Source organism: Dromaius novaehollandiae, chromosome 2 (assembly GCF_036370855.1).
Source record: "Dromaius novaehollandiae isolate bDroNov1 chromosome 2, bDroNov1.hap1, whole genome shotgun sequence".
In the NCBI taxonomy this organism is placed as follows: Eukaryota; Metazoa; Chordata; class Aves; order Casuariiformes; family Dromaiidae; genus Dromaius; species Dromaius novaehollandiae.
In genome coordinates this window covers 139,941,399-139,955,437 of record NC_088099.1, presented here as the reverse complement: position 1 = coordinate 139,955,437, position 14,039 = coordinate 139,941,399, and the positions used below count along the sequence as shown (strand labels likewise).

The 14,039-nt window shown below is 35.1% G+C and overlaps 1 protein-coding gene across 3 annotated transcripts in view; it reads right to left on the bottom strand.

The window, feature by feature from the left end:
* Nucleotides 1–14,039, bottom strand: part of CCDC178 (coiled-coil domain containing 178) — a 54,846-nt gene that overhangs the window by 21,379 nt on the left and 19,428 nt on the right. For 2 of the 3 annotated variants that reach the window (XM_064507599.1, XM_064507598.1), the window contains exon 6: nucleotides 7,452–7,672. In XM_064507599.1, coding sequence (XP_064363669.1) covers nucleotides 7,452–7,672 — 221 coding nt within the window. Of the gene's footprint in view, nucleotides 1–5,117; nucleotides 5,318–7,451; nucleotides 7,673–14,039 lie in introns of those variants that run through there. The other variant, XM_026102992.2, reaches the window with a different exon arrangement.

Genomic DNA, 14,039 nt, shown 5'->3' with positions numbered 1-14,039 from the left:
AGACTACCGCAACCAAACCGAACAACTGCTAAGCAGGCTGACAGGCGTGACACAATGATAGAATTCTAAAGAAAACTAAACAAAATCCCACATAAGACTATTAAAAGTGAAATAGTCTTACAGTGAGATAAAGAATTCTAATACTAATGAGAAAACACAAGAGGAAGATTAAATGATCAATTTTCTTCAAAAGAATAGGTCAACAACATGGTTCCTCATCATCCCATATCTGTTGTCTCAATATATTATTAACGACCAGAAAGGGCAAGGATTAGTAAAATTGAAAGTCTGCACACAACATGATTTAGAACAGTCAAGACCTAAAAGAACTGTAAGAAATTTGAGAAAATTTTCAAGACAAACTAAATAAATGTGGAACACAACAGCATATTACATTTAGTACTCCAAAGAAAAATATACCAGAGAGAAAAAGATTAAGCAGTCAATACACCTTAAAATTCTTCGGTAACTGTAACAATTTGGGAAAGACATCTACATATTTTCACGAAACACTTAGAAATTCTACTCTACATTTAGCACAGTTAAAGAAGCTAACAAGGTGTTAGAATAAATAAGAAACCAGATGAAAAACATTATAATAAAAAATAAGATGTCCTTATTAAAGTCACTGGTATGGCTTCATTTGGAATACTCTCTGATTACCTTTCAACCTGTTTCAGAAAAGTATATTGCATAAATGAAAAGGAGTCAAACAACATCATGGACAGCTCACAAGATACAGGAAAAGTCTTATGAAACCACACTGAAAATAATGAAAGTTGCCTTAGAAAAAGAGATAAGCAAGAGGGAACAATGTCAAAATCCAAAGTCACAGGATACAGGTTAGTCAAGGAGGTTCATAATACACAGCAACATTTATCATCTTACACATCTTACAATTAGGCTCCCAAACTACAGCAATTTGCCTACAAGAGGAGGGTAACAAACTGATGTTGACTATACTTACTAAATACAAATTGATGGGGAATATAGTTTAAAAGCAGGTATCTACTGGTACAGTCATAATAATTTTTTTTTAAAAAAGCAAAATCATATATTTTAGCATTGTTTATCCTGGTTTTACACAGTAAAATCACCTCCACTAATGCATCACTATAACCATTGCTAACAACTCTTGCCAGCAGCTAGTAATTTAGACAGGCTGACAGAACACTAAGTGGGTAAGTGAAACACTGAAGTGATATGCAGAAAATCTGAATACATAGAACTAAATCACACTATATTTTGAGAATATTTCTTATGCAGGACCTGATCTTTCCCTTAATTAAAATCAACAGGAAGGTTTGCAATGAACTTTATAGGTACAGAATCAGGGTCTGTGCTGCCTGTTTTCTCTCAACTGGAATACAAGCAGCAGCAAATGATGATCATATCATCTCTATACACATATTTAAGCTATAATTAAAATTCCAAACGTTATGAAGACAAAATGATCTTGCATACACAGGCTCATATCTCTCAAAAATAAGCATTATCTCCCACTCTTCACATACTCTTCCTTTCAGACATATACAGTAACTTTAATTGGAGAATCACATGGTGATTTCCATAAGTCACTCCAGCCTTTGGTAAGGGTTAACATTACAAAAATCTGGTCTTAAGCTTTGTATATTAAAATATTTTTAACATTTTTGGCTATATTTTTGTCTATAATTTTAATATCCGTATATTATTATTCTTTTCAGATTGAAAACCAGGCTCTGAAATGAAAAAGGTTAAGCTTTAGTTAACTAATCATAAACATGTTTTATGTGAATCTTTTCAATCTGATGAGAAATATATTAACATCTTCAATAACATAAAATACCAATAATATAATAGTAAAAAGAATATAGCATCAAAATTATCCTGAATTCAAGCAAAGTAACACCAGGAAAGCGTAAAGGTTAGACTCAAAACAAGAAAAACTCGAACATGCTGAAAAAGGAAACAAGTCAGCCAAAGAGGCTTGTTTCCCTAGTACTGTTAAGCTAGCTATCTTACTGAAAAAATACAGTTTCTTAGCTTACACTGACTAGTCCTTACTGATAATATCGACAGTTTGGATCTCATTTCAAGTGCACAGAGACTTTAGAAGTGCAAGACTGGAACTTCTCAAGCACCAATGTCATTCAGGTAAATGTATGTGATCTGGGATGTCTCCTGCTCCCATGTTGAAGTATAAGCATGTGACAGGAAGAGCTATGATTCTTCTTTAATTTCCTTGCAGTTTAGTGCCAATGGCCCTGAGATCCACAGTGACTATAAAAGAAACAGGATTATTGCATATAAATAACCTTTCTTTCTTCAAGTATGTGTAAGGTTCCCACTGTAGTTGAATGGCAAGGACAGTTCTCCCTGGAGAGCAGACATCAAAACATCAGTCATATTAGTCAAAGTAATAATTTCCTGAGGTTGGTATCTACCCCAAAATATACTGTAAGAGCACACTGTTTCACAAAAGTCAGGGATATTTTGTGTTGCAAGCTTAACAGCTTGTAAGATCCTAGGACCTAGACTGCTTCTGAGCCAGGCAATAGGTACTCCTACTGTGGGACTAAAAGAGGTGTTTCAAGTTCCTGGGCGCTAATTAGTTTTTGAAATAAAGTTACTAACATTTTATAATCTAAAGAAACTTGAAATGATTCAACTCTCATTATTTTAATCATGTGCAGCTCTTCACGATGGTCTACTAAACACCATAAAAGATATGCCAAACAATCACACTAACTACAATTATTTCTTGAATAAAGGAAGGAAAAGAAAATCTAAAACCAACAGGAAACAGTTACAGCAGTTACAATCTCTTTTTTATGTCCCTTTGAGAGGGGGCTTTTCATGGGGGTGACCAAAATACCTTATTCTCAAATTCTAGTGTCCACTGTTTCATTATATCATAGATAACTAAAGCAGTTTACATACAAATAAAAAACCATAACAATTATTCCTATTTGATATATCAAATAAAAAGGTCACTGCCAGTGTCCTAAGCTCTCATAATTACTTGGTTATCTGACCATTTGGTGTTGGACCTCACAGCAGACAAGCCTACAAAAGGTCTAACTGACAGAATACAGGAATTACAATGGGCTTGTCTACAAGCCATTCATAAATGATTATTTTGTGTCTTTTTAGAAAGTCTGGTAGGTTGCTGTTGGCCCATAAAATATGAAAAATCACAAAGTTTACTTCTATTAATAACAATTTATAAAGTTTCTTGACAAAAATGGGCTGATATGTGACACAGGATTCCTAGATATGTACAGATGGCAAATAGGCTTTCACTGATCAGAAATGACTAAGAGCTCTTACAAACATTAAATCTGTGATGGTGTGAAGAATAATTCTTGTATTTCACAGTCATAGGGAAGCATAAAATGCATAATGCATAAAAGCATTCCAGAAACATCCAGTAATCTAGCAGACACAGATTGCTCCTCTCACTGAGTGACCCAACACTATTGACAGGAACTCTGCAAATAGTCTAATTTCCACTGATAGTCCAATGAACATAACCCTCCTCCAGAAATGATCACATAGCATTTTGTGTCTGCAGTACTTCCTGTGAGCAGAGCGGATCAATGTATGGCAACAGACATCCTGCAGTAAAAAAGCTGCAGTGTCTTAAAGTTTAAGAGACAGAATCATCACAGAAGAAATACATTAACTTGAGATGGTACATGTATCTTTTTATAAAAAGACACCCTTTCTTTTTTAAAAATGAAGAAATACTATGACTAGAAGCTTCTTCCCTTCTGCTCTGCAGTTGTTCCTTTATTGCTCCTAGGCAAACTAATGATGCCAACTCTAAAACAAATGCTACAGAGAATGATCCTTGAAAAGAAATAGGGAATGGGAATTAGATGGAACAGTCCCTGGCAGTGGCTCTGCTGCATGGGAGGTTACCAAAGAAACTTGAGTTTACATGTACATCTCAACAATTAAATTAATTTTGCTGCCTGGAGAGAAGCACCACTAAGCAAGACATGTTTACACCTTCTATTGTATGTCAGGTGCTTTCTGACATCAACTGTCTGGAATTAGTGAAACAGTATGTGCTGTCTCAACTCAGGCTTTGCATAGCACAGCCTGAATTATGGAACGGGGATATAAATGCTTGGGAACATGAGGTAGTTCTGAATGAATGGCATCGACCAAATTTGATTGCTTACCACAAAAGGTAAATACTTTGTAATTACTATGCACAACTTTTGAAATACCTGGTCTTTGAAGTACAGTTGCTGCCACATGGCTGCAGTATTGAAACATCTGTTGTTGCCAGTAAAGGCTACCTTGACAACTTCCGATCTCTTTCAATCATGCCTGTAAGCTTCTCTCACCTCAAGGGAAAAACAGCCACTATGTCACTAGATACTTCACCAAATACAGCCTGGCAATCAGCCATAGGCACATGCAGCAAAGTCGAGTACAACTTCCTATCAAACATAAAAGTACTTGGTATTCTTGTTCATTGCCACAGTTCTTGGTCCTGACTCTCTTGGTCTGTACATTCAGCAACAGACAGGGAAGATCATTTGTCAGTGACTGGTGTTCTTCTGTCAGTATACTTCTGCTTGATAATTCAAAGATTGATAACCTGACCACAGGTGACAATGGGGAAACTGCAATATAAGTCTGCTTTTATACAGAAGTGACCTTACAATCCAATAAAATTATAATAACTTTGCTTGTTAAAAAGGAAAATACGGACATGAAATTTAGTAAGTTCAAATGTTTGTGCTGTTGGCTAGAATTGTTCTGGTTAACAAGCAAGTTGAAAATTAAGTTATTATTATAACTATGATACTACGGTAAATGCTGATGTTTGATGCAAGTAATATGTGCAGTCATTAAGAATGATAGCAAAATGTTCTCTCAATCAAAAGGATTAAAAATTCATATATAACTAAGTAAAATAAGGTAAAAATGGCATGCTTAAGAGGATTCATGGAACACGCTATTTGTGTGACACTATCCCTTCCTTATTCTGCTAAAGCAGGCTAAGATAAACAAGGCAAACCGTTCTTATATATAATTTGTTATACATAAAAGAAGATTCTTTAATTTTACAAAATTAGAATTTAAAATGTTTTCTAAATGCAAATTTTCTATGCTTTGATTGTCACTGTTAAGAACTACCAGGATATTTTAATACCATTTTGAATAGCTCTTACTTGTATTGACTAAACAGCATCTCAGCATATTTAATTTTCTGAGACATAGATTTTATCTCCTTTTCAGCTTCTTCATCAATTCTTTTCATTGTCTTTTGGATTTCCACAAGTTCACAGTGAACATCACTGTATATTTTTGACGCCTAAGAAAATAAAACAAGTTTTCTGAAAGATGTTTTTATGAAAAATCATACACAATGTTCAAATACAAAAATGATTTATATATTTGTCCAACTCTTTGCAATTTTAAACTGCGAACCTTGAAGCGGCACCTTGTGGTATCATACCACCTAACAACAAATACTGCATGGTCTGCAATAGATACAATCCTGGTAGAAGACAACAGAGTATGACCTGTAAAACTGCATGACATAAAGAAGTCAGTGTTAGCAATAGGGCTTTCATTCTACTACAAAACTCAGAAGTTATTGTGCAAAGGTGGCTACTTCCATGGGAAGATAGTGACCTCTGGAGCAGAAAGACAGAAATAAAGTTGAAAGAAGCGACTGAGGTTTCACTCAGCAGTCTGACAGAATCATTACTTAAAGGTCTCCTAGAGGATGTGCAAGCCACACAGTCACAGATATAAAAAAGGGCCTGAGACAATAAAAACAATGAAGGCAATTTTCAATGGTATAAATAGCATTGAATCACTCTGTTCCTCTTAACTTTCAAATGGAGCTATGCATATGCCTACTGCCTCTGCTTTTGAAACTATAACCACAAATATCAGCAATTAACATGATATAAAATCATTATTATAATCTAACACTTACTTAACTGCTCAATCTGGTTCTCTGGATATTAAAAGCTAGAGATTTAAAATTAAATAATTGTTTTAATTACAAGCAAATTAAAATGGCAGCTACTTTTTTTTAATGCCATGGGAGGAAAAAAGCAACAAAAACTGAGAAATAAATAGCATATACATTCTTGTACAATAAAAGACATAAATATTTTATTTAATTATTAGAAATTCTATTGAGATGAAATATATAAATGAGTTACAGTAACACCAAATTATGTTCTTATGATATGTACTGTAACCTCTTGGAACAAAAAAAAAACCATAATGAAAAAGTTTTTTTTAAATAGCTTTTCAAAAAAGAATTTTGAAGTCTGCTTCCTGAATTGCATTACGGAACATCTCACCATTCTGAATGCACATAATATATCCTAAGGCATCAACAAAAAGAAAGGATATAAAATAAAAAGCAAAATAAAACAGTCTGACTTTTAATAGCCAATATTTTGAAAATATCCTGTAACACTGAAAGAACAACATGCTAATTTTTAACTATGAACTGTCTCATAGCTCAAAACCATATACAGCTTTTAGTGTGTAGAAAATTATTTCCAGACTTATAAAAGAATATGCAAGCTGTAATTCAGACATATTGTATCATGATCTGTTAATATCAAACTAAGAAAAAAGAAGTGACTCAATGCACCACTAATTTATAATCCTTTTATTTATGTGATACAATATGCCACTAATTCTTTCTAATTTTAAAAATATTATGATATATAGCTGTTGACAACTCAAAATGAGAAGTTAAAAATAAAACCACTTAAAATCAACAATGATTATTAAAAATTATTCATGAACATAAAACAATTTTTAGGAGAGAAGGTAAATACCCCAACTTGAAAGAGAGATTCATCTCTATATTTGTAATTAAAAGTTACTACAGAAAATACATTGAAAACGTAACAATTGGTAGTAAAATCTGTACTTCAAGTTACTCTATAGCTCTCCTTTTTAGACATCAATTTTAAACAGCCTACAGCTTTGTTACACCTTGATTGTTCAGTCTGATATTTTCCACATTAGGCATTAATTATTTCAACAAATAAATTAGGAAAAAAAATGTACATGAACACTTGAAAAATAATTAAATCTTGTAACTTTTTCTTTGAAAGGGTCTAGGATCTCCATATCCCACAGAGAAATCTGAGAATAATCTGTGCACAAAACAGATAAATGCCTTCTACTGTTCCTGTGAAAAACCCCAAACACAATCAACTTATAAAGTTAGAATTGTATACCATATATGCTTAGGAGATGTTTATTAAAAATCAACAGCATTACCTTCCCCAGATTCTGTCTGCACTGAGCTCCTGTATAAAACAGTAGAGGCACACAATTCACAGTCTTTGTGTACAGCATTTAAAACAGACTTTGGTCCTACCAAAAGATCACTGCTTTCTGAAGTTGCTTGCACCTATTTAGTGGAAAGATTCTAGTAGAAACATCTTTATACTATTTGTACTTACTTTTCCATAAGCCAATAACACATCCTTCATAGCTTCACCTTCTAGATTCAGCTTTTCTTCCAGCAGAGGGCTGTGTTTCTTCATGAAGTCTATATCCTCCTGAATCTTTCTGTTGACTGTTTCTATCTTAAGTACTTGGTTTTCTACCTGTTGTAACTGGCGGCTTTTACAATCAAAATGCCATTGTAGCTCCAACATATCTTGAGTATGTGTTTCATATTCTGTTAAAAAGATAATTAGCATAACAAAATGTGAGTAGCTGAGTGACACTATGAATACTTAATGAGATTATGAAATATGCTGATACAATACTAAGTATTTAAGACTTGCAAAATTTTGCTGTAAACTACTTTAAAGGCCAACAGAGGACACTGGTCACAAAAGGTATCACCAAATTCGGCATTAACAGTGGAACTGTTCTGAAACCCAATTTCAGTATATCATTCAAGCAAATCTTCAAAGTGAGGGATGTTTTTGTTTTTATAAAGGAAATTGAAACATCTAGCCTTAAGGCACATCTAGAAGAGGTTATTTTAACACAAGAACAGCTATACTGAGCTTCCTGGTATCCAGCAGTAGACATACGAGGATGCAGAGGAAGAACAGGGTAAGTATATACAATACTTCCTCCTGATATTCTCTCATATGCCAACTATTTTCATTTCAGGGAATTCCTGAACAGAACGTGGCTTTAAGAAAGCTAAACTAAAGATACAAATTCAAAGCCAGCAAACAAAACATATTCATGTTGCCATACAGAAGTACAGCGTACTTAATTCAGTTTATTGGATTTACTTTTCTTACTTTGGCGTAAATTTCCTAGGGCCCGTACAAAGAAAATACATGACTACAACATTTATTGCTGTGAGATATATTTCAAAAGACATCATATAATTTTATCATGCTCAGAAAAAAAAGCTCATTACAGCTGATGTCCTAATAATCCTGCAGCAGATAATGCTCTACGTGGGAAAAGTATTAGTATCCAACTAGGAAAAGTAAACTAAGATTATCAGATAAGAAAACTTCAGAGAACGTCTCAACTGAAGTAAACTTCACTATAAATTTGAGAGACATAAGAACATTTTACTGAAAAAAAAGACTCTCTAGTTCTGAGAAGTAGCTGTGGAACATCTAATGCCATCTGTTAACAGTCAAGAAATTCTGCTCTGTTAACAAGTCATAAATCACAAACATGTAAATTTCATTATTTCATACAAGGACATTATATGAATAAGTAGCTTTTTTTCTTGTACAAAGGGATGTCTAACGTTAGGATGGATAAAATGGGTTTTACATTCGATTGTTGTTTTATTTTAGAGAAGGTAAGTTCTGAGGATGGGTTATGCCATTGCAGTTATCTGAATGTGTTACAGGACATAAGTGCAGCAGGAGCTAGCAATAATGGAAAACAAGAGAAGTCTGAAGAAATAACAGGATCCAGTGTCTACTCAGAATAAGTCATGCAAACTCTTAATTAAGAATCTCCTGGGTTTGTAATACTTAGATTAGGGATAATTACAACATCCCTGAGGGTTTTTTCCCTTTATTTGGCATAATTTTTGTCTCATATATAATACTATACAATATTATAATCTTCAAAAAATGACAAATTTCCTTCAAGAACACATTGTCATACTGCCATAGTCCACTAATAAATCAAGAGAGGAGAGCTGAGAATTTTTACACCCAAACCTCCTGCTGTTTTTTTTTTAATATTGTATCATTGCATGCATTATCAGAATTGAAAATGTGTTAATTATAAATTTTAATTCTGATGAACTTTATTCAAGGTCCTCTTCTTCAAAAAAGTGATGAAAAAGTGCCACTGTTTTCAGTGCATCACATATTGTCCTTCCAAAGCAGAACAGCAATCTTTGGAAGCAGGTAACACCTTAAAGCAGGTTTCCAGTTTCCAAGATAACAATTAGCCATTGGTTAAAAAAAAAAAATTACTATTCCCATACACTGTCAAGGATGTGCACTGTCTGACATTTTGCCTTTCTGGGCAAGAAAAAACAGCATTTGGTTCAGGCTTGCCTCCATTATATACTGTGTTTCACTGAGTGTTTACCTTAAGTACACACAGTTATGAAAGGCTCTTGCACTGTCATCACTCTCCGGATTGCGAGGTATTTGCCAAAGAAGTCAGGATTATGTGCACCAGAGTACTGACAGTTATTTTACATGCAGGAATATACAAATTATGCAACTTCTCTCTCTCCATCTTCAACTTCATTTTGGCATCCAGCACCATTCTTAAAACCATAGTAAGACTACAGACAAATCACTGCTATGCTTTGCTAATTAGTATTTAGGAATATTAACCGGCTTCCCATCACCTCTAATTTTAGTTTATCACCACAGTAATAAAGACATGTGGCAGGATACTGTGATGGAGCCTACAGTTTCCCGTTTCACCGCATCCAAACAAGGCAGCAAGGAAGTGGCCAACAGGATTGACAAGAGGATGGGACTGACATTCTCTGAGGCCCTATTCCTGGAACAGCTGTAAACACTGCTCTGCTGCTCTCAGTCTGAGAAATATATAATAGACTGAAAGGGGAAGACTATGCTTCAGAACAGAAACAGTTATCAATCATATGAAAACCAGTTTAGTGAAGGCACACCGACCACTGAATCTCTAACAGTGGAAGTATGCTGCTGCAGAGATATTTTCGCCTTCTAAAACTTCTCAACAACCAGAGTTTGCCAGGGATTCACCTACTATCATTAACAGAGTATTTGTATTTATTCTTCCCTACAAGCTTAGCAGTCCATAAATAGAAATGCTGCTTTTGGGTAGCACACCAAGCCTTAGGTGACCCGAAACAAGTTTATTAACATCAGTGTGGCTTGCTCTGAAAAACGTTATGAACCTCGATTTCTTGAGAAATCACTTGCTTCCATTACAAAGAAAAGGATAATCTGCCAGCCCAACACAGCATAAAAGAAAGCATTTCTCTTTCTACTTTTTAAGATTCTGACTGTTGTTTGCTCCTCTAGTCAATTAATGTTTTACTAGACATGTGGATATAAAAGAACAAACTATCCACAAACCAACTACAAGATAACACTGAAAGGAGCTTCTGCGACAATGAAAGGGAGATTTATGGTTGTCTACTGGAAGACTTGAGACAGCCATGCAATACCTGCACATGATGGGAAGTGCTGCACATGTACAAGAACTAAGAAAAAAGCCTTAAAATCAGAAGTGAAGATACCAGCAAGTGAGTTTAGTCAGCCTTTGAGGTATCCATTACTCAGTGACAATAACCAAGCATGATGTGTGGGAACATTGTGGTGCCACAGTGCAGAAAGAGCCTAAAAATTCGATGCTTTGCTTGCAAATTCCCTGATTATAAGAATATATACTGACTATATATTGTTACAGATCTGAAAGCCAGTGGTCAAAATTGTCTAGCGTATCTGTGAAATACATACGTGGATTGGCAGCCACAATTTGTTGATTTGCTAATTTCTAAAGATGTTGTACCTTCTCTTCTTTGTACCTGGAGTGGAAGGACCACTCAGTCCCTACGACCTTTTTGGGTCTTTGGTATACTGCAGCATAAATTCCCACTGCTGTGAAACTTCAGCTTTTACTGAGGAAATGTGCGGTCTGCTTTAGTTTGTGGTCTTTCATGAATTTTTAAGAATATCAGACAAGAAAAATTAAAGTTTCTTTTAAGTAAAAACAGACTTTTGTTCTCTTTAAAGACAAATTGCGAGCCAAAGTGAAACAGCTCAAAGCAGTGAGGGACAACGGGGACACAAAGGAAAAAAAGTTTTAGAGATATTACAATCTAAAACAACAGGTTCATTATTATGATGGTGTATATACCCTTCTTTCCTTTCATAAAGTTAAGAATTTGGTGATTAACCTACTATGACATTAATCCAGTACACTGCATTGATCAAATGAGCTTGTCTGCCAAAGTTTGCTATTCTCTGTTGGCGAGGAAATGGCTGTAGCTTGAATCATACTGGCAAACGACAATTCACAGTTCTCAAGCACTTGTTGTACCAGAATTAATGGATGTTCTAACTGCTGTGCAGGAGGAGTCCCTACTGTAAAAGAAGGAATCCACTACTGTGGAATCTATTCTCCAAGACAGCCAACCATTTCTGATTACTTCTGTTGATTGCTCTACCGTCCATATCTCTGTTATGAAAAGACTCCTCCTACTGAAGTAGAAAATTATTTATGTCTGATCCCAGGTTAAATTGACTCCTGTCAGCTTCTTCAGAACATTCATTCCATTCTTCTCTCACATTAGAAAACCCTTTCATTTTGACGATGTGAATATAAGATACGTAACCATTTCCTTTGGTGTTCATTTTCTTGGAATCCTCAAGTTTGTCTGACACACATCTGAGGATAGTGCTTCTGGCCACAGATCTGAAACTCAAAAGCGTCAACCCCATAGGGCAAAAAAAGTGTACTCAACAATTATTTTTCACATAAGTTGTTTTGTGGTTTCAAAGACTAGCTTCTGTTTATTTTTGGGGGGGGTTATTCTGGAGTATCATATGATGTTTCTTTCCAGTCTTTCAGAGGAGCTAGCAGTCATTTGAAGCTTTACTCTACACTCACTCTCATTTGGATTCATTAAAACTTGTAAGCAGGGCTCTGTTAAACTGCGCTGTTTGTTACAGTGTTTTACTTGTTTAAATATTAGGATGGAAGGAATCTGTTTCTCTTAACATCTTGCATGGGACAGGATATCTGTTTGACAAGGCACAGATGGGAAGAACAAGCTTTAGGGGGAGGTCAGGTTGTTCCTAAATCCAGTCCAGTCCAGCATGTGTCTCACTATAGCTTTATAAATAATGGTGGTACAGGTTTCACAGGACAAAAAGGATTAAGTTATTTAGCAATTCAAGTAAGGGCTTTATTATTTTCATATGACTACAAATTATTTTAATGTGTTATTTTCATTTTGCCTACAAAAATTTGTGTTTGATAAAAAGATGGGTGAGATTCTTAAGAATACTTCTTTCACATTTGCAATACAGTCCAATATTAATACTCTCCAAAAGGAAAAAAAAGTGAACAAACAAACAAATCCCAAGGTGAGCTGTTGTTGCAAAACTGTATCATACAATCACAGAATAGTCAGGGTTGGAAAGGACCTACAACTCCTCTGCTCAAGCAGGGTCAGCTAGAGCAGGTTGCCCAGGACCATGGGTTTTGAATATCTCCACGGATGAGACTCCACAACCTCCCTGGGCAACCTGTTCCACTGCTTGTTCACCCTCACAGTAAAGTGTTTTCTTGTGTTCAAGTGGAATTTCCTCACCCTGTCATTGGCCACCACTGACAAGACTCTGGCCCTGTCATCCTAATTCCCCCCCACACACACTTATTTATACAAACTAGTAAGATATCCCCAAGCCTTCCCTTCCCTAGGCTACGCAGTCCCTGCTCTCTCAGCTTCTGTTCATACAAGAAATGCTCCAGCCCCTTAAATCTTTGTGGCCCTTTGCTGGACTCACTCTAGTGAAGCCATATCTGTCTTGTACTGGGGAGCCCATACTTGGACACACTACTCCAGATATGGCCTCACAAGTGCCGAGTAGAGAGAAATATATACACACATATATACAACTCTCTTCACAAAAAAAGTATATCCACAAAGTTTTTTCAAAAGTTATTTTTAGAAACACAGCTTGAAGAATAAAAAGAGTTGAATAGGATGCAATGCTTATGAACTAAGAGTAAGAGAAGGACCGGTGAGTGTTTCAAGAGCAAAGAAAGGGAGAGTAAATATCAAGAGAACAGGCAATCCCAGGTACAAAGAGGAGATTTTAAGACTGCCATCAGCATTTCTCATATTGAGACCACAGAAGAAACTATAACAATAAAAAGAGGGGGAATTTGGAAAAGTTAGTAAACTACGCATTACAGCATATAATATTGTCAACAGAAGTGTATGACATTTGATATATTTTACACTAACAGATAATACCAACGCATGTATGTTTATTACTTTCCTCTGAACATGCTTTCCTACAGCAACAGGCTATAAGCCTAGAATTTAGCTTCAGATCATAATTGCTTCTGGAAACAACTCTTGGTCAGGAGACAGTTCCTATATAGCTGTTTTTTTCCCTGCCGTTTTTTTGTTTGTTTTTGTTTGTTTGTTTTTTAACTGGCATCTACACAATAGAATTTTATCACAAAAGGCCACAGTAAACTGCCTCAGAGTCTATGACTTAAAGGGACATATCAATCATATGTCATACAATTCCTACTAAATATTTAAGTGCTACATTCAATTGTACCACATTTTAATTTTTCTTAAAATAACATTTATTTGTTAACTTATGGTTTAATCTATGATTTAACCTAATTGCATTATTTTACAATTCTGTTCCAACTTCTCATTCTCTGCCTCAGACTGAGCATCTCTAGTCATCTCCAGACTGTCTTGTCCACTCTTTAAGCTATTTCTTAAACAATGCTTAACTATTCCACAGCACTTGGGTATTTTTCTGGAAATATATTCAAATAAACTAGATTCAGAAGAGTAAATACTGTATTTATAAATCCTATTAGATATATCTAATATATCCATATCCATC